Raw genomic sequence first — 22,813 nt, 5'->3', positions numbered from 1 at the left:
GAACAGAGAAGAACTATAAAAACAACCATAAAACAAATATGAGATGGCAGTAGTATAAATCTATCAATCATCACTTTGAATATAAATGGACTAAATGCTCCAATCAAAAGATGTAGGGTGGCAGAATGGATAAAAAGCAAGATTCATCTATATGCTTCCCACAAGAGACTCATTTCAGACCTAAAGACACATGCAGTTTGAAAGTGAAGGGATGGAAAAGAATTTACCATACAAATGGATGTGAAAAGAAAGCCAGGATAACAATACTTATAACAGACAAAATAAAAGTTTAAAACAAAGATAGTAACAAAAGACAAAGGAGGACACTATATAATCATAAAGGGAACAATCCCACGAAAAGATGTAACAATTGTAAATATTTATGCATCCAACATAGAAGCACCCAAATACATGAAGCAGCTAATAACAAACATAAAGGAAGTAATTGATAGTAGTACAATGATAGTAGGAGACTTTAACATGCCACTTTGGACAGATCATCCAAACAGAAAATGAACAAAGAAACAGTGGCTTTGAATGATATATTCAGAACAGATAGATTCAAAACATTCCATCCTACAAGAGCATAATACATATTCTTTTCAAGTGCTCATGGAACGTTCTCCAGAATAGATCAATATTAGGCCACGAAACAAGTCTCAGCAAATCAAAATGATCAAAGTCCTAGCATGCATCTTTTCTGACCATAGTGCTATCAAACTAGAAATCAACAACAAGAAAAAATCTTGTGAAAGAGCTCAAATACATGGAGGTTAAATACCATGCTACTACACAATGAATGGAGCGGCTCAAGCAAGAAATCAAAGAGGAAATAAAAAAAATACATGAAGAAAAATGAAAATGAAAACCATGGTCCAAAATCTTTGGGATGCATCAATAGCTATTCTAAGAAGGAAGTTTATCTATCTCAAGAAGCAAGAAAAAAATCTCAAATAAACAACCTAACTTTGTATCCTTTTAAAGGAGCCAGAAAAAGAACAACAAACAAAACCAAAAACCAATAAAATGAAGGAAATAATAACAATTAGAGCAGAAATAAATGAAAAAGAAACTAAACAAACAAACAAACAAACAATAGAACATATCAATGAAACTAGGAGCTGGTTCTTTGAAAAGATCAACAAAATTGATAAACCTTTAGCCAGACTCCTCAAAAAAAAAAAAAAAAAAAAAAAAGAATAAAATAGAGGACTCAAATAAACAAAATCAGAAATGAAGGTGGAGAAATAAACTGAACAACCTAGAAGAAATGGATGAATTCATAGAAACGAATAACCTACCAAACTGAATCAGGAAAAAATAGAAAATTTGAACAGACTGATTACCAGAAACAAAATTGAATCTGTAATAAAAAAAACCTCTCAACAAACAAAAGTCCAGAACCAGATGGCTTCACAGGTGAATTCTAACAAATATTTAAAGAACAGTGAATACATAGTCTCAAACTATTCCACAAAATAGAAGAGGAAGGAAAGCTTCCAAATTCATTCTGTGAGGACAACAATACCCTGAAACCAAAAGCAGATAAAGACACTACAACAAAAAGAGAAAACAGGCCAATATCTCTGAAGAACATAGATGAAAAAGTCCTCAATAAAAATATTAACAAACTAGATCCAACAATACATTTAAAAAATTATTCACCACAATCAAGCAAGATTATTCCCAGTATGCAAGGGTGATTTAGTATTCACAAATCAATCAACATGATACATCACATCAATAAGAGAAAGGATAAAAACCATATGATAATTTCAATAGATGCAAAAAAAGCATTTGATAAGGTACAATGTCTATTCATGTGAAAACCCTATACCAAGTAGTTTTAGAGAGACTATACCTCAACATAATAAAGGCCACACATGAAAAATCCACAGGTAACATCATACTCAATGGTGAAAAGCTGAATTTTTCCCCTAAGCTCAGGAACAAGACAAGGATGGCCACTCTCACCACTTTTATTCAACATAGTGCTGGAAATCCTAGCTGCAGCAATCAGACAAGAAAAAGAAATAAAACCATCCAAATTGGTAAGAAAGAAGTAAAACGGTCATTCCTTGCAGATGACAAGATACTATATATAGAGAATCCTAAAGACTCCACCAAAACACTACTAGAACTGATAAGTGAATTCAGTAAGGTTGCAGGATACAAAATCGATTTACAGAAATTCACTGCATTTCTACACAATAATAATGAGGCAGCAGAAAGAGAAATTAAGAAAACAATCCCATTCACAATTGCACCAGAAACAGTAAAATAACAAGGAATAAACTTAACCAAGGAGATGAAAGGCCTGTTCTCTGAACACTGTAAAACATTGATGAAATAAATTGAAGACAACACAAACAAATGGAAAGATGTTCCATGCTCATGGACTGGAAGAACAAATATTGTTAAAATGCCCGTATTACCCAAAGCAATGTAAAGATTTAATGCAATCTCTATCAAAATACCAACAGCATTTTTTTTTTTTCACAGAACTAGAACAAACAATTCTAAAATTGGTATGGAACCACAAAAGACCCTGATTAGCCAAAGCAATCTTGAAAAAGCAAAACAAAATCGGAGGTATCACAATTCCAGATTTCAAGTTATACCACAAATCTGGAGTAATCAAAACAGTATGGTACTGGCACAAAAATAGACATATAGATCAATAGAACAGAATAGAGAGCCCAGAAATAAACCCATGATTATAGGGACCGTTAATCTTTGACAAAGGAGGGAGGAATATCCAAAAGGGAAAAGACAGTTTCTTCAACAAATGGTGCTGAGAAAGCTGGACAGGTTACATGAATGAATGAATGCTGGAAAAATGAATGCATTTTTCTTCATGTATTTTTTATTTCCTCCAGAATGAAGCTGGACATTATCTTACACCATACACAAAAATAACCTCAAAATGGATCCAGGACCTAAATGTGAGACCTTAAAGCCATAAAAATCCTAGAAGAGAACACTGACATCATTTCTGTGACATCAGCCATATCAACATTTTCCTAGATATGTTTCCTAGGCAAGGGAAATAAAAACAAAAATAAACTATTGGGACTACATCAAAATAAAAGGCTTCTGCACAGCAAAAGAAACAATCAACAAAACTAAAAGACAACATACTGAATGGGAGACGATATTTGCAAGTTATATGTGTAATAAAGTGTTAGTATCCAATATATATATATAAACTTCTACAACTCAATACCAAAAAACAAATAATCTAATTAAAAATGGGCAAAAGACCTGAATAGACATTTCTCCAAAGAAGACATCCAGATAGCCAACAGACACATGAAAAGATGCTCAATGTCACTCATCATCAGGGAAATGCAAATTAAACCACAATAAGATATCACCTCACACCAGTCAAAATAGCTAAAATCAAAAACACAAGAACCAACAAGTGTTGATTCTCAATCCTTTCTTTGGAGAAAAAGGAACCTTCGTGCCCATCGATGGGAATGCAGACTGGTGTAGCCACTGTGGAGGCTTCCTCTAAAAATTAAAAATAGAATTACCCTAATGATCCCATAATTTCACTCCTGGATATTTACCAAAGAATACGAAAACACTAATCAAAAAGATGTATGCACCTCTGTGTTTATTACAGCGTTATTTACAATAGCTGAATTCTGTAAGCAGCCCAGCTGTGTAACAATAGATGAAGGGATAAAGAAGTGGTATATACACAACGAACTATTACTCACCATAAAAAAGAATGAAATCTTGTCATTTACAACTCCATGGATAGATCTGTAGGGTATAATCATATTTCACTTAGGCTGAGCGAAATAAGTCAGAGAAAGACAAATGCCATATGATGACACTCATATAGGGAATTTAAGAAACAAAACAAATGAACAAGTTAAAAAAAAGACAAACTAAAACACAGACTCTTAACTATAGAGAGCAAACTGATGGTTACCAGTTGGGAGGTGGGAGGGGGAATGGGTGAACTAGGCGAAGGGGACTAAGAGTACACTTATTTTGACAAGTACTGTGCGACGTATAGAATTATAGAATCACTGTATCATATACCTGAAACTATATGACACTATATGTTAACTACGCTGTAGTGAAAATAAAAAAGTATAATAATATAAAACTACAGATACTTTTTAAAAAGCCAAGAAGAGATCCAGGATATGGGTTTATGATAAAATGGTATGTGAAATTGCTGTTAAGCTTAATTCATACATGTACAACTATGAATATCAAATAATTAACATTTCAGTCTTAAAAATTATTTTGCAGATTGAAAAACAATATAATTTATGGAGTAGGTGGTTATGAAATAAAAAGTGTGTGTTTAAAAGATTTGCTTCTAATTCACTCAGAGAATTCTTTTCTTTCCTTAAGTTAAAAAAAAAATATCTGATACAGATGATTTGCTGAAAAGTAGCCATACCAAGGAGATATAGAAGCATTGTCTGTAATAGGTAATGTAAAAATCGTTTTAGGCTTAAGGTTATAATGTTTTTAGAAGCAACTAAAGGAAAAAAGCAAAGGCAGTGTGTATGTAGGAGGAGGAAAGGGGGGATTTAGCCTTAACCCAGAGAAAATTGGCAAATTCTACAGACGTTGTTCAGAAGTACATGTGTGAATATTGTTGTCTTAATATCAGAACAGTCATTTCAGGCAGAGTCATTGGGAAATATTTATGGCCAGATTTGATAGTTTTATTCCTTTTGGACTTCAAACAGAAAGACTATGAATTATCAGTGAAGTCCCAAAGAATCATTTGGCTTTAAAATTACTGTTAAATGTAAGTTTCTTAAAAGCATATCTCCAGTTTTCTCCCAAAAAGAATGAGATCACACTTTTCCCTTAGATATCCATCATAAATATGAGAATGCATGGAAATTGTGGAAAATGGCTGGCTATCTTTTGGATATTTGACCACCCCAAATACAATCATATTTCAAGACTTTTAATAGTGACTTCATTTGGGAGATATTAGCCAAAGTTCTTACCCTATCATTGTTGCCAGCCTTGGATTCCTTTTTTTTTTTTTTTTTTTTTTTTTTTTTTTTTTTGCTAAAATTCTGGATCTCGCGGGACCTCACTGCCTCCTGTTGTCATAATTTTATGCTCTCTGTATACATTTTACCATAAAAAAATAAATGGCTCAAAAATTATGTAATTCCTTCCTTTTTTTTTTTTTTTTTTTTTACATTTTATTTATTTTGAGAGAGAGAGAGACAGAGCACAAGTGGAGGAGAGGCAGAGAGAGAGGGAGGCACAGAATCTGAAGCAGGCTCCAGGCTCTGAGTTGTCAGCACAGAGCCCGATGTGGGGCTCAGACTCACAAACCGTGAGATCATGACCTGAGCCGAAGTTGGACGCATAACCAACTGAGCCACCCAGGAGCCCCTTTCCTTCCTTTAACATAAGTGATAGATTTCATAATCTATTTATTGAATAAGTATTTAGATTTAATCTGTATTTTGTGAGACTACAAAAAGTCTTAATAGAATGCCAAAGGAGACCTTGTTTGTAACGCCAGACACCGTAATAGCAAAACCACATGACCTTAGAGGATGCATTCATGCTCTTTGCGCCTCAGTTTCCCCATCCGTATGAGGTCATATTTGGCTAGATGATCTCCAAGTTAGATGACGTTTCTTCTATCTGCAATGTTCCAGATTAAAATTTTAATCCATAAATTTTGCCTAGAGGTATCTTTACTGAGATATTTTTATCATTTGGAGGTAGAGGGAGTAGGTATTGTGAAGGCAGCAGGAAGACAGATAATGTTATGTAGTGATCTTTGGTTCTTCTGTCAGAATGGAAGGCTCTACCCGGCCATAACCAACTCTACCTGAAGTTCTAGTGGCAGGTGGGAAAATTCATCTTCAAAAATGCAAGCAATTCCATTATTGTTTTCGAGGGAGTATGTGTTTTTCAGATGTTCTGTGTCTGCTCAGAGAGGGCCTGCGTCTTGCGTTCATTCAGCTAATGCATCAATTTGTTTGGACACAGGTCAGGTGATCACTGCCAGTATTGCAGATATCATTGCGAATTACTCGTTCAAGGATATCCTAAGGAAATTGGCTCGAGAGAAACAGACAGACGTGGCTCCAGCTTCCTATGATGACAGTTACCTTGGTGAGATTCATTATTTAGCACATTTGTTGTTTCTCAAAAGGCAAACTTATTAAATGTAGGTGCAAACTTTATTCCTCACTTATCCGCTGCTCTCTGGCAGCTTGTGCAAATTTTCTTTTCTTACTAGCTTAGAGTGGACTTTCCTTTTATTCAGCCATGGCATATAAGTCTTCTCTTTTGGTTCAGCCTCTTTTATAGGCTGTGTAACAGACTTTCGCTTCAAATTCAGCAACCATTTTTTATTTTAAAAATTTCAGGGGTGCCTGGGTGGCTCAGTCGGTTAAGCGGCCGGCCTCAGCTCAGGTCATGATCTCGCAGTCTGAGTTTGAGCCCCGCGTCGGGCTCTGGGCTGACGGCTCAGAGCCTGGAGCCTGTTTCAGATTCTGTGTCTCCCTCTCTCTGACCCTGCCCAGTTCATGCTCTGTCTCTCTCTGTCTCAAAAATAAATAAACGTTAAAAAAAAAAAAAAAAAAAAGATTTAAAAATTTCAATAAATTACTCTAGAAGGATATGACTTTCACACAATAAAACATTGGCCTCAGCCCCAAAGTCAATTTCTTCTTTAATGGGGGGAATTTCGATGGTTACTTTCTATGTTTTGATTTAGGCTACAGTATCCAGTTATGCAATCAAACACTAACTGTAAAAGTGTCCTGCACATAAAATATCTTGCCAGTTGTAGAGACTATGAATTAGTGGGGCTGCCCAGTGCTATAGGGGCAACATGTTGGCCGTCCTTTCCAGCTTTTAGAGCAACAACAAAAGACCTTCCAGTTGCTAGAATGTTATCAAAACGTATTATGCGGAAACCATACAATGTCAATGTGCCGCGGTTGTTTCCCACCTTTGGTATCCTGTAGGCATTTTGATTGCCTGATAAATGAAGCAAAATGCAGTTATGTTTTTCACCTCACCTCACTTTAGAGCTAAGTGACATTTGTGGAAAACCATCATTAAAGAAATTAGGAAATATACCTTCTTGGCGATCAGAAATAGCAAATGTTGAGCACAAAAGATACTTTCCGAGTATCATGTCTGATCCCGATGAATCAGCGACCTTCAGGTACAATGGCCACCATTTACTCTTTAAGGGGGATGATGAAGTATTCCTCACAATCTGATTGTGTTGCCGTGTTCAGAAGGAGCAGACCGATTATGCTTCCAGGATTTAGTACGGAAGCGTTCATATTCGTTTCACTGTTTTTTCCCATTACAGAACCCTAAACTTTTATGTGACGATATTTGTTGAAATTTCTGACCAAAGCAGTACTATGGCAGTTCTTTCATTTTTCTAGATAAAGCTCATTTGTAAAGCCTTCAAACATGTGACTAGTTTTCCTTTTCTTTAACCCAGGATATTCAGTTGCTGCTGGGGAATTCACTGGAGACTCTGAGCAAGGTGAGAGACATTATTGGATGTAAGTCATTTATAAAGCACGGGGAAAGGTAAAAGGACCTGAAAAGCCCTGTTATAAATGTGATTTTCTTTGCTACACAGATGTATAATAATGGAATCCCAGAATGTGTATGATAATATTATGTAGAAAAACAAACCAAATACACTTCAGCACAGCATTTTAAGTCTTAAATAACTTCATCATACTGAATGTCAATCATTATAAAATTGAGTTAAGCAATAAAAAACAAGTCCAATAATCCCATATTATGCATGAGAAAAATACAGGTGATTAAATGGCCCACAGAGGGGCGCCTGGGTGGTTCGGCCAGTTAAGTGTCCAACTCTTTGATTTTGGTTCAGGTCATGATCTCGCAGTTTGTGAGTCTGAGCCCCACATTGGGCTCTGGGCTGACAGTGGGGAGTCTGCTTGGTATTGTCTCCCTCTCTCTCTTCCCATCCCCCATTTGCTGTCTATAGCTCTCTCAAAATAAATTTAAAAAAAAATAAACTTAAAAAAATGGCCTACACAAAAGCCATGCTATTAGTGACAGATCAAATTTGAAAAGTCAAGATCCCCCATCTTTAATTTCTGGACATTCACATTGGACGTGTCCCTACTAAACTCCCTCCCGGGCTCCAACCCAACACCTCTACATTATTTCCTTTTCCCCTTTGGACATGCTCAAGCTCAAAATAACAGAATGAATTAACTCCTGTTCTCATATATGCCCCTCACCTCTGTCCTCTATACCTTATAATGGCTGCCATCTCTGGTTTCCGTCCCCTGAATCTGTAGCTACTCTAATTTCGACAGGTCAAATGCTACTTTTTTTTTTTTTTTAGTACAATTTCAAATGTCATCTCCTTCTTTCACTTCCTTCTGTAAACTCCTGTATGATCTCATTTTTCTCCCTCCTAAGGAATTTGCCATTCATTCATTCTTCCAGTTTTTCTTGAGCACCTGCTATGTGCCAGGCTATGTGTTAAATGTTGAACACACAGAGGTGAACAGATGGTCTTCAATCTCAGAGTTTATAGTCCCAGTGGGGCTGACAGGCATTAAATGGAGAGCACAAAATACATGATAAACAATTGTAGTAAGTGGGAGGATAAAGTTCTAAACATAAAACTAATCTAAGCCCCATGACCTCATCACCTCCCAGGGGCCCTGTCTCCTAAGACTATCACATTAAGGGTTAGGTTTCAACATACGAATTTTGGGGGTACACAAACATTCAGTCCCTGGCAATACCTATCATATACAAGACTGGTAATATTTATTGAATGAATGAATCATAAATCAATCAGTATTTCCATCTTGTTTCATATGAACCTTAACTGCTTTTCACTAGGGTGTTTTAATGAATTCACAAAGAATTAAGAGTAAATGAAATGCGGGCCATCCCTGGAAATCATCAGAGCTTATTGTATTGTATTCTATTGTAGAGAGAGAATGAGCAGGGAAGAAGGGCAGAGGGGGAGAGAGAGAGAGAGAGAGAGAGAGAGAGAGAGAGAATCCTAAGCAGGCTCCAAGCTCAGCATGGAGCCCGATGTAGGGCTTGATCCCATGACCCTGGGATCTTGACCTGAGCTGAAATCAAGAGTCAGACGCTCAACCAACTGAGCCACCCAGGCGCCCCAGAGCTCTTTTAACTGCTTCATCTCAAAAAGATTTACAAAGCAGAAATTCACAGAGAATAAAACATTCTTTATGCCGTGAGGTAGGGATTGAACACAGAGGTTTTGTGGTTTTTTTTTTCTTTAAAAGAATACTTTTCTTTTAAATACAAGATAGTTCTTTTTTTTTTAATTTTTTTAAAACCTTTATTCAGTTTTGAGAGACAGAGCACAAGTGGAGGAAGGGCAGAGAGGGAGACACAGGATCTGAAGCAGGCTCCAGGCTCTGAGCTGTCAGCACAGAGCCCGACATGACGTTCAAACTCATGAGCCATGAGATCATGACCTGAGCCAAAGTTGGATGCTTAACCAACTGAGTCACCCAGGCACCCCTAAATACAAGCTAATTCTTAAAGGCTCTCTCTTTCCATACATTTTTTTCTTCAAGATTTTAAAAGACAATCTGTTGTGGTAGTTAAAAGCATAGACTTTGGAGCTAGACCACTTGGGTTTCAATCCTGACTTTGCCATCTACCAGGTCTGTGACCTAGTTACCTAACATCTCAGTGCCTCCATTTCTTTATTTCTAAAAGAGAGATAGTGGTGATGGTAATGATGACGATGTTGGTGATGATGATGATGGTAATAATGCTGAGGAGGAGGAGGATGGTGTTGATAATGATAACAATGAAGATGATAGTATTATCTATATCATAGGATTCTTAGGATTAAGTGAGCTAATCCTACATTCATAAAACAGTATAATACTGATACATAACAAATACTATTTAAATATTAGCTATAATGAGAAAGAATTCTTGGGTTAGAGTCCATCAGAGATAAAATTAAATTCCTAGTACCTTAGAAAAGTCAAATCTTATAATCACTCAGTGATTTAGCAAAAGAAATTATAAAATATGCCAAATGATTTTAAACATGGCATTAAACTCCTATTGGAAAGTTCCCCAGGAGAAAATTCAGTCCTGACCCAAGGAAATTATTAGGGGTGCATGACAGCACATCACAAGGAAGCATGGTAGCAAATCATAGTGGTTTTCCATTAGATCAGAGAAATATCTAGAAGATGGATCCAAGTTTTAAATGATATGTAAAGTAAAGGCACTATCAGGGAGTGATCCATTCGTCAGAATGGATCCATTCATCAGACCACACCAAGTCCAAGACTGCCCATGTTCACTACTTACTTAAGCAGACTGGAAAGAGTTGAAGTTCTTTGAAACCTAGTGAGTGACTTGATGTACTGTAGATTAGAAGCCCTTAACATGGGATCCTTGTATTCTGGGTGGTACAGGGATGGATGGACTTCACAGGGTTTGAACCCCTAGAAATTATATGCAAGGTTTTATATATATATGAATTTTTCCAATGAGAAGATCCATAACTTTCATCTATTTCCCAAGTGTGTTCATGACTCAAAAAAGGTTAAGATCTTTGGTTCTTGTTTTAGAGTCCAACGTGGTGAGCTAAAACCAAAAAAGTGATATGGCCCTAACCAATCCTAGGAAAGTCATTTGGTGTGGTAGAAAAAACATTGATGTGGCTCTCAGTTCTTGAGTCTTACTACTCACCAACTATGTACAGTGACTGAACCTTTCTAAGCCTTATTTTCTCCACACGTCCATAGGGGTATGAATGCCTACTTTTTAGAGGTTAAATTATGGAAATATTATAAAGCTTGTGGCACAATGTCTTAGTGGGTGGAAAACATTCGATAAACACTAGCTTCCTTTTTGCTTCTTGCTGGTGGGGTTGATGCCCAGGTCATGTATTTCAAGGCCAGGGATATTAAGAGATCTTTGAAGGTTTTCCTATGAGTTATTGAAATGGATCTGAGAAAAGTCACTTATTTTCTCTCCCAACTGAATTTTTGTAGTTGAGTGATAGTTCTAACTTGTCTTAAAACTCCAAACCATTCTATTTATTTATTTATTTATTTATTTATTTATTTATTTATTTATTTTTAGCGTTTATTTATTATTGAGAGAGAGAAAGAGAGCATGAGCAGGGGAGGGGCAGAGAGAGAGGGAGACACAGAATCCGAAGCAGGCTCCAGGCTCTGAGCTGTCAGCACAGAGCCTGATGCAGGGCTCGAACTCACAACCCGTGAGATCATGACCTGAGCCGAAGTCGGACGCTTAACCAACCAAGCCACCCAGGCGCCCCCAACATGACTTTTAATAACTTCTAAGTGCTGTGACTACGTGGGGTGGCAGACTCCAACGTTACTGAGTGTGATGGTTGATTTCTTTTAAATGAAATTCTGAAGGTTTGCGGAAGGCTTAGTAGTGGTTGTCATGCATCTCAAACGGGACAGTCCCTTCAGACTCCTCTGGTTGACAGGCCTGATCCTGGAATCAGTCAACTCCATTATATTTGACGGTGGTTTGTTGTTAGATGCCAATTTAATTCACGCCAAATAAATATTGTTGAAAACTGAGCACCGTGCGACCGGTTCTGATAGCTTTCCTGGAAATCTGTCCAGATAGCTCAGTTATTCTGAACCCAGTTTTATTCTTCAAGGACATGCTTCACCTTCCCTCCCATTGCTATGGTTGAGCAGTTCGTGCCCCTGGGTAAAGTTAACCTCTCCACTTTGCACCACACCCCATTGCCTCTTGTGACTCAGAGAAGGGACTCCAACCATTCCCACATCATGATTTTCTTTGGATCATTCCCACCACTGTACAAACATACTTCTCTGACCTTAAGAAGCCAATTTGTTACTCCACTCCCTCCTCCAGCAAGCACCTATAGACTCTGCTTCAAAAGAGCTGTCACTCTTCTCTGCTGTATCTCTGTCTGCTGTATCTACTGCCTTCTCGTCTTCAACTCACCACTCAGCTGAAATGGCTCCTGTCAAGCAAACCAGTGGCCTCTGTGCACCTCCTCTTCCTTGATTATCATGAGCATTGAAAGAATTCATTATTCCCTCCTCATTTCTTCCCTTGGCTTCCCAGACACTTGTAGCTCCCTCTTCCCTCCCCCTCCCCCCTTCCCTCTCTGTTGTTGACTCCCCTTTAATTTCTCTCATATCATTGAGGTGTCCCCGGGTTAAACAGTTGGATTCTTTCTTTCCTCTTTGAGTTCTTGGTAACCTCATCCAGTCTCATTGTTTTTCCAGCTTCTACTGAGTTCCAGGTTCCAGGTATTTCTCCAGATGACGTTGAATTCCAGGATATGTGTTCTAATATCTAGAACCTCAATTCAGTACTCAACATCTCTGTTTGAGTAGCTCTCTCAAACTTAACGTGCTCATGAGCGAACTTCTGACCTTCTCCCCAGAACACGGTGTACCATCCTCTCAATTGCTTGAGCCAAATACCTTGGAAGTCAGCCTTGTACTGTGCTCTTTCTCTCACACCCCATCCATATCCAATTTATGAGTAGACCTGCTAACGAAACGCTCAAAATATGACCAGAATCTGACCATTTCTCACCTCCTGCACAGCTTGTACTCAGATTCAAGTCCCCCAACTTTATTGCAGTAGCCTCCTACCTGGTCTCTCTCTCTCTCTCCCCCCTTGCCCTCCTGTAGTCTGCTCTAAATTCAGCAACCAAAGTGGTTCTTTAGACACAGAAGTCAGATCACGTAACTGCTGTGATCTAGTGATTTTTCAACTCCTTCAGTCTGAAATCCAAGACTTTACAATGACCTAAAAGTCTCCATTCATAAGATTTTGACCTCATTTCCTACCCCTTTCCTCCTCACTCCCTCTCCTCCAGCCACCCTGGTCTCTTTACTATTCTTTGAATACTCCAGACACACTTCTACCTCAGGACCTTTGCAGTTGCCATACCTTCTGACTAGAACATACTTTCCCAATACCTCCATAATATTTACATCTCCACTTTCTTCATTTTTGGCTCCAATGTCTTTTTCTTGCCAAGTCCTCTCCTGCCAGTTGTGCCCTAATAAGGCCTAAGTCCTTTCTCATCCCACCTCCATTTCCCCCTGTACCATTTTACTGTTTGGTTTTTCTCCACTCACCATACTCACCCCCTTCAAATATGCCATTTCATCAACTCTGTTTTTTAAATTTTTTTTAATGTTTTATTTTTATTTTTGAGACAGAGAGAGACAGAGCATGAACGGGGGTGGGTCAGAGAGAGGGAGACACAGAATCTGAAACAGGCTCCAGGCTCTGAGCTGTCAGCACAGAGCCCCACACGGGGCTCGAACTCACGGACCGCGAGATCATGACCTGAGCCGAAGTCGGATGCTTAACCGACTGAGCCACCCAGGCGCCCCTCAACTCTGTTTTTTAAATTGACTGTCTCTTCCAACCAGAGCATGAGCTCCATGAGAGCAGGGCATTTTTGTCCAATGTGCTCACTATTTTTTACTCCATTTGCCTATAAATGTTTGTTGACTGAAGGAGAGGATTGATGGCTGAAAAGTCCAACATCTATCCCCAAACGAACCTTCTTTGATTGTTCACGCTAACAGCATGAGCACCCAACTCTGCCAGAGCACAGCACATCCAATGTAGTTGAGGCCAGAACTCACGCCAGACCTTCCACGGCAGGTGAGGGGAAGGGGAATTTAAATAGAAGGGGATTCTCTTCCAGACCCTTCCTATTTAAATTAAACTAAAAGGTTAACCCCGATGAATCAAAGGATAGTTTAGATTTGTAGAAACAAGAGCCGAAAGATCTTTGATAACCAGCCAGTCCCAACTCCCACACTATTGCAGGTGACCAGAAAAAGTGGGGGTAAATGATTCATCCCAGGTATATGGCAGACCCAAGAATAGAACCACTGTCTTCTGAATCTAGAGCCGGATCACTGTGCCATGAATTATATGGACTTTTTTCCCCAGAGTTGCCTCTTCTGTTTGTGTTACCGACGCTTCCTTTCTGGGGGACCCTAAGCTGCCAGGTCACCCCCTAATTCTGCTGCCAACAAACACTTGCAAGGGGGCCAGACTCGTATCATTTATGATGGCTTTTCTTTAGGTAACCGAACTTGTTTTGCCATGTGAGGGTGACAGAAGCTGTACTTTTCACACTAGCACAAAAGATGTGACCACAGTGAAAGCCGGAGAAATCAGACTCAGAGGTTTAACTTACGAATCGCATGCAGAGCTGAGAAGTCAGGCTTCTGCTACGCAGGCAGAAACACATTGGAGACCGGTGGTGAAGGCTAGGAAATCTCACAGGACGACTTCTGTTCTGTTTTCCGTGGTCTGTAGCAGAAGCAAAATGCAAACCCGTAACCTCACACTTCTAGCTCCTCAAGTGATGGTTACTCACGTAAAAAGCACTCTCTTTAACTCATTTGTTAGGTGGCTTAAAAATATATGTAATTCCCCTTCTAAATGAATATTTTTATCCCCAGAGCTGGTTGCTGGAGTTCCAAGAGGAGCGCAGAATTTTGGATATGTGAGTACCAAGAATGCATCGTACAATATTTTCTTCTACATGCAAAGAAATGTTCCCTTTTATTCGACTTTTTTTATGTTTATTTATTTTTGAGATAGAGACAGAGCATGAGCAGAGGAAGGTAGAGAGAGACACAGAATCCGGAGCAGGCTCCAGGCTCCAAGCTATCAGCACAGAGCCTGACGCGGGGCTCGAACTCACGAGCTGTGAGATCATGACCTGAGCTGAAGTCGGACACCCAACCGACTGAGCCACCCAGGCGCCCCTCTTGCATTCAACTTTTAAGTGGCTTACCATGTCTTTTAATCGTGAGCCCCTGCAGATCCATGCTTGCTTGCTTGCTTGCTAAAAAGGAAGAAAAACAAGTGAGGCTAGATTTTTTTTTTCCTGATCTATGTACAGGATGTACTACATAGTTTGTGGGACCCAGTGCAAAATGATAATGCAGGGCCCTTTGTTCAAATTATTAAGAATTTCAGGAGAGCACCAGCTGGGCATTAAACCAAGGGTGGGGCCCATTGGAACATGGGGACCGGAGCACAGGTCCCCACCCATGAAGCCAGCATGATCCTTGTGCATAATCTAGGACAAACTGCAGAAGACACTGTCGCTGACAGGCTGAGCATTTTTCATACGGCTCATACGACAGAAATAAGAAAATCGATCGCTATTGCACTAGTGTGTTAGTTTCCCAAGACTGACACAACAAAACACCACAAACTGGGTGGCTTGCAACAACATGGATTTATTTCCTCACAGGTCACGAGACCAGAGTCTGGAATCAAAGCGTCAGGCAGGGTCACGCTTCCTGCGTCTAGCAGCTCTTTCTTACCTATTCTGGCTTGAGGTGGCCGCTACCTGGTTTCGGTGTATGTCAGCACAATTTCAGTCTCCGCCCCTGGCCTCGTATGGCCACCCTCCAGCTGTGTCTGTGTGTCTTCCCCTTTTCTCAAGAGGACATCCATCACTGGACATAGGGCCCACCCGAAATCTGGGATGACTTCATCTCAATTTCCTGAACCTGTTTCACGTACAAAGACCCTATTTCCAAATAAGGTCACCTTATGAAACTCTGGGTGTTGTGAATTTTGGAGGGACACTATTCAAACCCATTATAGCTAGTTACCACAAAAGTCGGAAGAGAAAATCAAGACACCTTGTGATCAGAAAAGGTTATATTTTAAATAATGTTTATTATTTTAAAACTCTAGTAAATGTAATATCTGAAGAGAATTAAAAGTAATATTTTTGCTATCTGGATAGCATTTGTAATTTTAACCTTTTTTTTTTTTTTTTTTTTTTTTTTTTGCAAAGAGCCATAATCATCAATTTTTCATAACATAAACACAAATGAATTTGGATAAAAATCATAATTAGGTGAATTAACTGGCCAGCAGGTTAATTGCTGTGAGCATTCAGTTGAATTCAATTTCTGTTTTCCCTTTTCAGATTAGTAAGCATGCATTTTATCTGAGAATGTCAGAGACTTAACCATAAATAAAAGTTCAGTTGGATTTTTTAAAGCTCATTCTTATGGGATTGCATTTTTTTTTACATAGCATTAACTGTTTACCACTCTTCCCCTAAATTTAAAAATAATTTAAGTTATAATTTAAAATGTGGGTTTTTTTTCTCCAATTCTGTCAAATGATATAACCTATCTTATTTTTATGATTTCAGGTTTCAATCATTAACTCTACAGATATGACTTTTATTCAGAATTTCACTGGTGAACAGGTGAAGACCTTTTAATATCAAATAATGTCATTCGGTACTCAGAGTAAATTGCAATGTTCATACCATTTATTCATTCATAAAAGAAATGTTTACTGAGCACCTACTATGTGCTAGGAACTGTTGCGGGCCCTGGGAATATAACCATGCCTCTGACAGACAGGATCCCGCTCTCCTGTTGTAATGTCGCTAACTGCTAGGATCTGAGAGCAATCCTGTTATGTTCTGGTCCTGTATGGAGCGTGCTTGGTGGTGAGTTCCAGGTATATGCCTTCCCTCTGAGAAGACAAAGGTTTCTCCTAGGTCTCACTGTATCAGTCAGAATCAATGAGCTTGTACTCTGTCTCTCTTCCTCACTGTGACTGGAGCCTTCCACCCAAAGCAACATTATGTGGGGGTTCACAAGCTACCTGGTTCTGGTCCCTTCCTTCCAGGGGCCAGATATCACTCCTCACCCACTGTTACTGGCCGAGGTCTTATTAAGAAAAGCTTAATTGCCTGTCATTCTCTGAGGTCATACTTCGTTCACCACCCTGAGGTTTCCTGGGTACTGTGACCTGTGGAAATTTGGCACATTTCTTTAAACAACGAATGTGATACGGTTAAGGGAGCCATCATGAGTTGAATCAGTTTCTCTGGGCAACCCATAACCAGAAACCCACACTGCTGAATTTCTAGGAAGCCTCACATTAGAGTCTGGCCAAGTTACATCTTGGCCTCCTGGATCATGGTTGAAGATCCTTAGATGCCCCCCTCTTAGCTAGAGATACAGATTTGCAGTAATGTCATTGTCAAGCAATTTTGATTGATAAGAGTTTTTTAATGAGCATGGCACATTTTTTGTATTCTCCCCCCAAATTGGGGCTTTAGTCTATCCATTACTCCGCAGTTTTCAACAAAGTGTTTGGCAATGTCTCTCATGCACTGTTATGGTAAATATGGAGACGGAAGGCTGGGACAATAGTGAACCTGGATGAACTTACAACTTTTTAACTATTCTCAAGTGATGATATTTAATGGTTTATTGAAAATGTGGCAAGACTTCTCTTTTGCCCAACTCTGTTTCACATTTTTATCATTAGAAGGTCTTTAAATATTATTAAATTTGGCCTGTCTATAACTTCGTGCCCTCCATACCATCTAGCTGTTCAGTCTTGAACTTCAGAATTCAGTGCATGAGGGATGAAATTCCTCTGAGCGAAGGCCACACAGTGCCACACTAGGAGTAAGAATTTCACTGTAGATGGTTGGAATAGAGAAGTGAGGTGGGAGAACTGAGTTACTGCACAGTTATCTCGTGCATTTGTTCCCTCTGCCAAGAGCCTTTTGCACCTGGCACCTGTATCTTAGTCCTTAGAATACTATTGTAAAAATGCCACAGACTGGGTGGCTAAAAAAACCAAATGTTTATGTCTCACAGTTCTGGAAGACTGGGAAGCCTGGGATCAAGGGGTAGGCAGATTCAGTATCTGGTGAGAGCTGGCTTCCTGATTCATATACATGGCCATAGTCTTATGTCCTCAGATGGTGTAAGGAGGGCTTCAGAGCTCTCTGGGGTCTCTTTTATAAGGGCACTAACCCCATCATGAGGGCCCCACCCTCATAATCTCATCACTTCTCAAAGGCCTCACCTCCTAATACCATCATATTGGGGGTTAGGGTCAATATTTGATTTTGGGGGGGGAAGGGAGAGACACAAGCATTCAGTCTCTAGCAACCATGTATGTTTGGAGGGGAGAAAAGAGGTAAGAGACGTTAACTATTGAGTGACTCTTGTTAACCCATGTATTTAGTCCCTCTGCAAAGAGTATCTGGCACCTACTCTGAGCTGGACCATGGACAGAAGAGTGAACAACACAGACCAAAGTCTGCCCTCTGTGGAGCACCCTTTCTCGTGGAATGTAGACTAATTTAATTAAATTAGTAGATTATGCGAGACTAAGTCAGCTAAAGCACTCGATGCCGAAATATGGAAACAAAAAAAATCCTGACAAGCTCAAACGATGGGCCAAATCTGAAAAGACAGTAAATGTTGAAAACATAGCTTGAAGAACAACATCTTAAGAGCTAAAATGTGGAGAGATTGTGGCACACTACTTATACTCAGAAGAGACTTAGAAACCTTAGTGGACAATAAACTCAATGTGAATTGATACTGAGACAAGATTTCCCTTGAAATTAAAGCCACTTTTATATTTCAATAATTTAACCCAAAGCAAAGAGTGTAAATCCTACTTAAGGCTTCTCCTGGCTGTGCGTTCATGGGGTATCATCTTTTCTTTGGTATCACATGTGGTAACTCTAAGAAAGAAGCTGGTGCACCAGCTGCAAATATCTCCATATGAAATTTCATATGGAAGTGGAATTAAACTTACTCTATGAGGTTCAAGATTGCAGAAGTAGATAGGAGTAAGGACTAGAAGTCACAGAGCGGCCAGTTTTGCAAAGAAAATTCTAATAATTGTGTCCACAGATTGAATGAGTGGATTGTTGAACATCTGCAGAGGATGTCCAAGCAGATGTCAGAGGTACTGAGAGGGAAATTATGCGTTGGATCAGACTAAATGACTTTAAGACTCTGTCCATGTCCAGGACTCTATGAATGCACTGCAAAAGTCTGCCACAATGAGATTCATCCTTCAGGGAAAATTGGGAGAGGACTATAAAAATTATTTTTGAACATAAACTATGTCATCTTCTGGTTTCCCTTCACAGATGGCATCTTATTTTGGATATACAGTCACAGTGTCAGATGTTAACAATGATGGGTAAGTTTATAAGAACTTCCTCACTCACCATATGTTATATTCATCCACAGAGATGTTGTATTTTTTTTTCCTTCATGAAGTAGATCCTTCCATACTTCCTCAACAGAACAGAGACTCTCTTGTTTTAGTTGTTTTTTGGTTCAGGAGAAGAGGACATAACCCTCCTATTTTATGTCTTTCTGGAGACTTTCAACGTCTATTTTCTTTTTTTTTTTTTCCCCCAACATCTATTTTCTAAAAGGACTATTTTACTTAGCTTTATCTTTAATTTAATAAATTGAATAGTCTTTGGCCATTCAAAATCCAAAGCCATTGAAGCATTTGCTCATCTGTCTGTCGTTACCCCTTAGCATGTGATACATTCATAAAACATGTGCACATAAATAAACATTTTTTTCTCCTGACATTGCTTTAACCAACAGACTAGTAACACCCATGGAAAAGATGAAATAATATTAGTTTTTCAGATGATAGCAGTAAATCATGCTTGAGTTTGGACCAAACACCGTAACAAATTACGGTTGTGTTTAAGTCATTACTTCAAAAATAAACTATTATTAAACATCTCTTTGGTTCACTAAAACCACCTACTCGATAGATAAAACAAATGATTAAATAAGAAAGCCAATACGTTGAGATAGAATGATTATCCATCCAATAAATATCGTTGGAACACCTACTGTGTGCCAGGCATTATTCTCGGTGCCCAGAATATAGTGGCAAATGAGGCAAAATAGATCTCTGCTCTCAGAGAGCTCACATTTTTATAGAAATCAAGTACCTGCAGAAGTCTGACTACATCCCAGGGTCTGGATTAAGCAAGCATTTTAGATAACATCTTTGAAAGACATTAGCTATGACCTTCATGTAGACAGAAACGTACTTTATATATTATGTGGTGTCATATGAATGGAGATACATTTAGTCACTTTTGTACCTTTTGGAAAATATCTTTTTTCTTCCATTCAACATACATTTCTTGAGCATCTAATATACACTAGCACTGTTCTAGGCACTGGGATATGGCAGAGAACAAAATAGAACCCCCCCCCCCCCCAATTAGGGCTTTACTAGACATGGGGAAGTGGAAATTCCAGACAAAAAACAAATGAGTCAAATAAAATGCATTGAGATGATGATGAGCACTAGATAGGAAGAAAAAAACAAAAACCAGAAGCACTGTTCAGTGCTAAAAAGAAATGAGCTATCAAGCATGAAAAGACAGGGAGGAATCTTAAAGGCATATTCCTGAGTGAAAGAAACTGACCTGAAAGGCTACATAACTGTATCTCTCCAACTAGATGACATCCCGGAAAAGGCAAAACTATGGAGACAGGGAAAAGATTAGTGGTTGCCAGCAGTCAGTGGGGAGAAGAGGGGTGTTCAAAGGCCAGAGAAGAGAGGATTTTTAGGGCAGTGAGACAACTCTGTAAGACACTACAGTGTGGGATCCAGGTCATTTCACATTTGTCCAAATCCACAGAATGTTCAGGGCACTTGGGTGGCTCAGTCGGTTAAACGTCCAGCTTGGGCTCAGGTCAGGATCTCAATGCTCGTGAGTTTGAGCCCCACGTCAGGCTCTGTGCTGAGAGCTCAGAGCCTGGAACCTGCTTTGGATTCTGTCTCTCCCTCTCTCTGTCTGCCCCTCCCTCACTTGCCTCTCTCTCTCTCAAAAATAAACATTAAAAAGTTTAAAAATCCACAGAATGTTCAGTCCAAGAGTGAGGCCAGTGTAAACTATAGGCTCTGGGTGATGATGATGGGTCCCTTAGGTTCATGGACAATAACACACACACCACACGAGTAGGGGACACTGATGGCGGGAAGGCTGTGCGTATGGCAACAGGAATGTACAGGAACTCTCTGTATTTTCTGCTTCAGTTTGCTCTGAACTGAAAACTTCTCTAAAAGACAGTCTATTAGGGGAGGTAGGGAATATTGGGAAGGTGGTGATATCAAATGGGGTAGATAGGGAAGACCGTGGTGTTAAGGTTGAGGAAAGTTGAGGAAAGTTGAGGAAAGATCTGCAGAGCTGGGGTCAAGGGGAAAGAGTGCTCAGGTTCCTGGAGGTGGGGGCTGCTAGAAGCCAAGGAACGTGAAAGAGGCTTGGAGAGGTGATGAGGGCACAGGATGAGAAAACTTTGTGAGCCACTGCATCTATAAACTGCCTTACCCAGAGCCTCGCAGACTATGCTACGGACAGAATGAGCCTGTTTTCAAGAAGGACACATCTCGCGAGCCACGGGGGGATTCTAAGCAAGGGAATGGCCTCTGACTTTGGTTTCATCAGACACGCTCTGTCTGGTGGGTCTCAGCAGCCGTGAGGCCTTCTGGGGGTCCACTGCCCTAAGCCAGGTGGGGCAGGACAGTGCCTTGGGCCAGAGCAATAGTTGTGGCAGGAAGTAAAAGGGTTGCACTCTGGATGTATTCTGAAAGTATATTTGCCAATCTTACTCTGCAAGCAAGGGATTTAAAATTAAATTGCTTTACCCGTCAGCCGAGCTGTGAAGAGAAAGTAACAATCAGGACCGCCATTCATAATTTCCAACCTCAATGGACTGGACTTATCAGAGTGATTTAGGGGGAAAAAAAAAAGGAGAGGTGGGACTGAAAAAGAACGTGAGTCCACGACATGGTGTGATGTCCCAAATAAGGAAGCCCATGCTTTAGTCAAAACAAAACAAAACAAAACAAAACAAAACAAAACAAAATCCCACGGCGGTCATTGGGATCCGCACAGACACGTTTCTTTCAACAGATGGTAACACAACACACACAAGGGCTTTTCCGGCCCGGGAGCCACGTGGTGTTTTATGGGGCCCCAAGTAACTCCGTGTGCGCCCTTCCTTTACTTCACCCTGCCCTGAACCCTTTCGGCTCTCCCTCGGGTCAACACTGTGCCCTGCAGGATACTGCCTCCTTCCTGGAAACACGTTTGTTCCAGTCTATGGCAAAGCTCTGGGACAACACTTAGAGTCTTTTTTTCTTTTTTTTTTTTTTTTTGGCCATGTTAATAAAAAAACCAAGAATACTTGTGAGGAAAGGACCTTTTTGGTCCCCTGCTGATCAAATTTAACATGGTAGTTACAGACACAGGAATATTCCAGGGATAATTTGTTATTTCTCGATGTTCTTAAAAATTACTATGCACATTATTTCTTTTTTGATTAGGCAGTATAATCTTCAGTCTTTAGACTGCATCAAAAAAGTGAGTCCATTATCTTAATATTGCTGTTCTTTTTTAAAAATTTTATTTATTTATTTATTTATTTATTTATTTATTTATTTAGAAAAAGCACACACGCAAGCCAGGGAAGGGTAGAGAAGGGAGGGAGAGAGAGAATCACAAGCAGCCTCTGCACTATCAATGCAGAGCCCAATGTGGGACTTGATCCCACTAAACGTAAGATCGTGACCTGCACCGAAATTAGGAGTCAGATGCTCAACTGACTGAGCCACTCAGGTGCCCCAATATTGCCATTCTTCTAAAAAAATTTTTTTTAGTGTTTATTTATTTTTGAGAGAGAGACTCAAGCTGGGAGAGGAAGAGAGGCAGACAGAATCTGAAGCAGGATCCAGGCTCCAAGCTGTCAGCACAGACCACGACATGGGGCTCGAACCCACGAACTGCGACATCATGACCCGAGCTGAAGTCAGTTAACCAACTGAGCCACCCAGGCGCCCCAACCGATGTTGCCATTCTTAAAGATAAAGTGCCCACAGATTCTCAGTCTGGATGTCATGTGCAATTCTTGGTTACTGT

General features: G+C 39.6%; 1 protein-coding gene across 1 annotated transcript in view; it reads left to right on the top strand.

Annotated features, from left to right (window-relative positions):
• The window catches only part of ITGA8 (integrin subunit alpha 8), a 185,968-nt gene that overhangs the window by 42,194 nt on the left and 120,961 nt on the right, over positions 1 to 22,813 (top strand). Inside the window, exons 7-11 of the mRNA XM_078450391.2 lie at positions 6,004 to 6,129; positions 7,484 to 7,528; positions 14,505 to 14,548; positions 16,229 to 16,285; positions 18,998 to 19,050. Coding sequence (XP_078306517.2) covers positions 6,004 to 6,129; positions 7,484 to 7,528; positions 14,505 to 14,548; positions 16,229 to 16,285; positions 18,998 to 19,050 — 325 coding nt within the window. The remainder of the gene's footprint in view (positions 1 to 6,003; positions 6,130 to 7,483; positions 7,529 to 14,504; positions 14,549 to 16,228; positions 16,286 to 18,997; positions 19,051 to 22,813) is intronic.

This window comes from Panthera onca, chromosome B4 (assembly GCF_046562875.1).
Source record: "Panthera onca isolate mPanOnc1 chromosome B4, mPanOnc1 haplotype 2, whole genome shotgun sequence".
Taxonomy (NCBI): Eukaryota; Metazoa; Chordata; class Mammalia; order Carnivora; family Felidae; genus Panthera; species Panthera onca.
The sequence above is the reverse complement of the archived record's forward strand: the minus strand, read 5'-3'. Positions and strand labels throughout refer to the sequence as shown.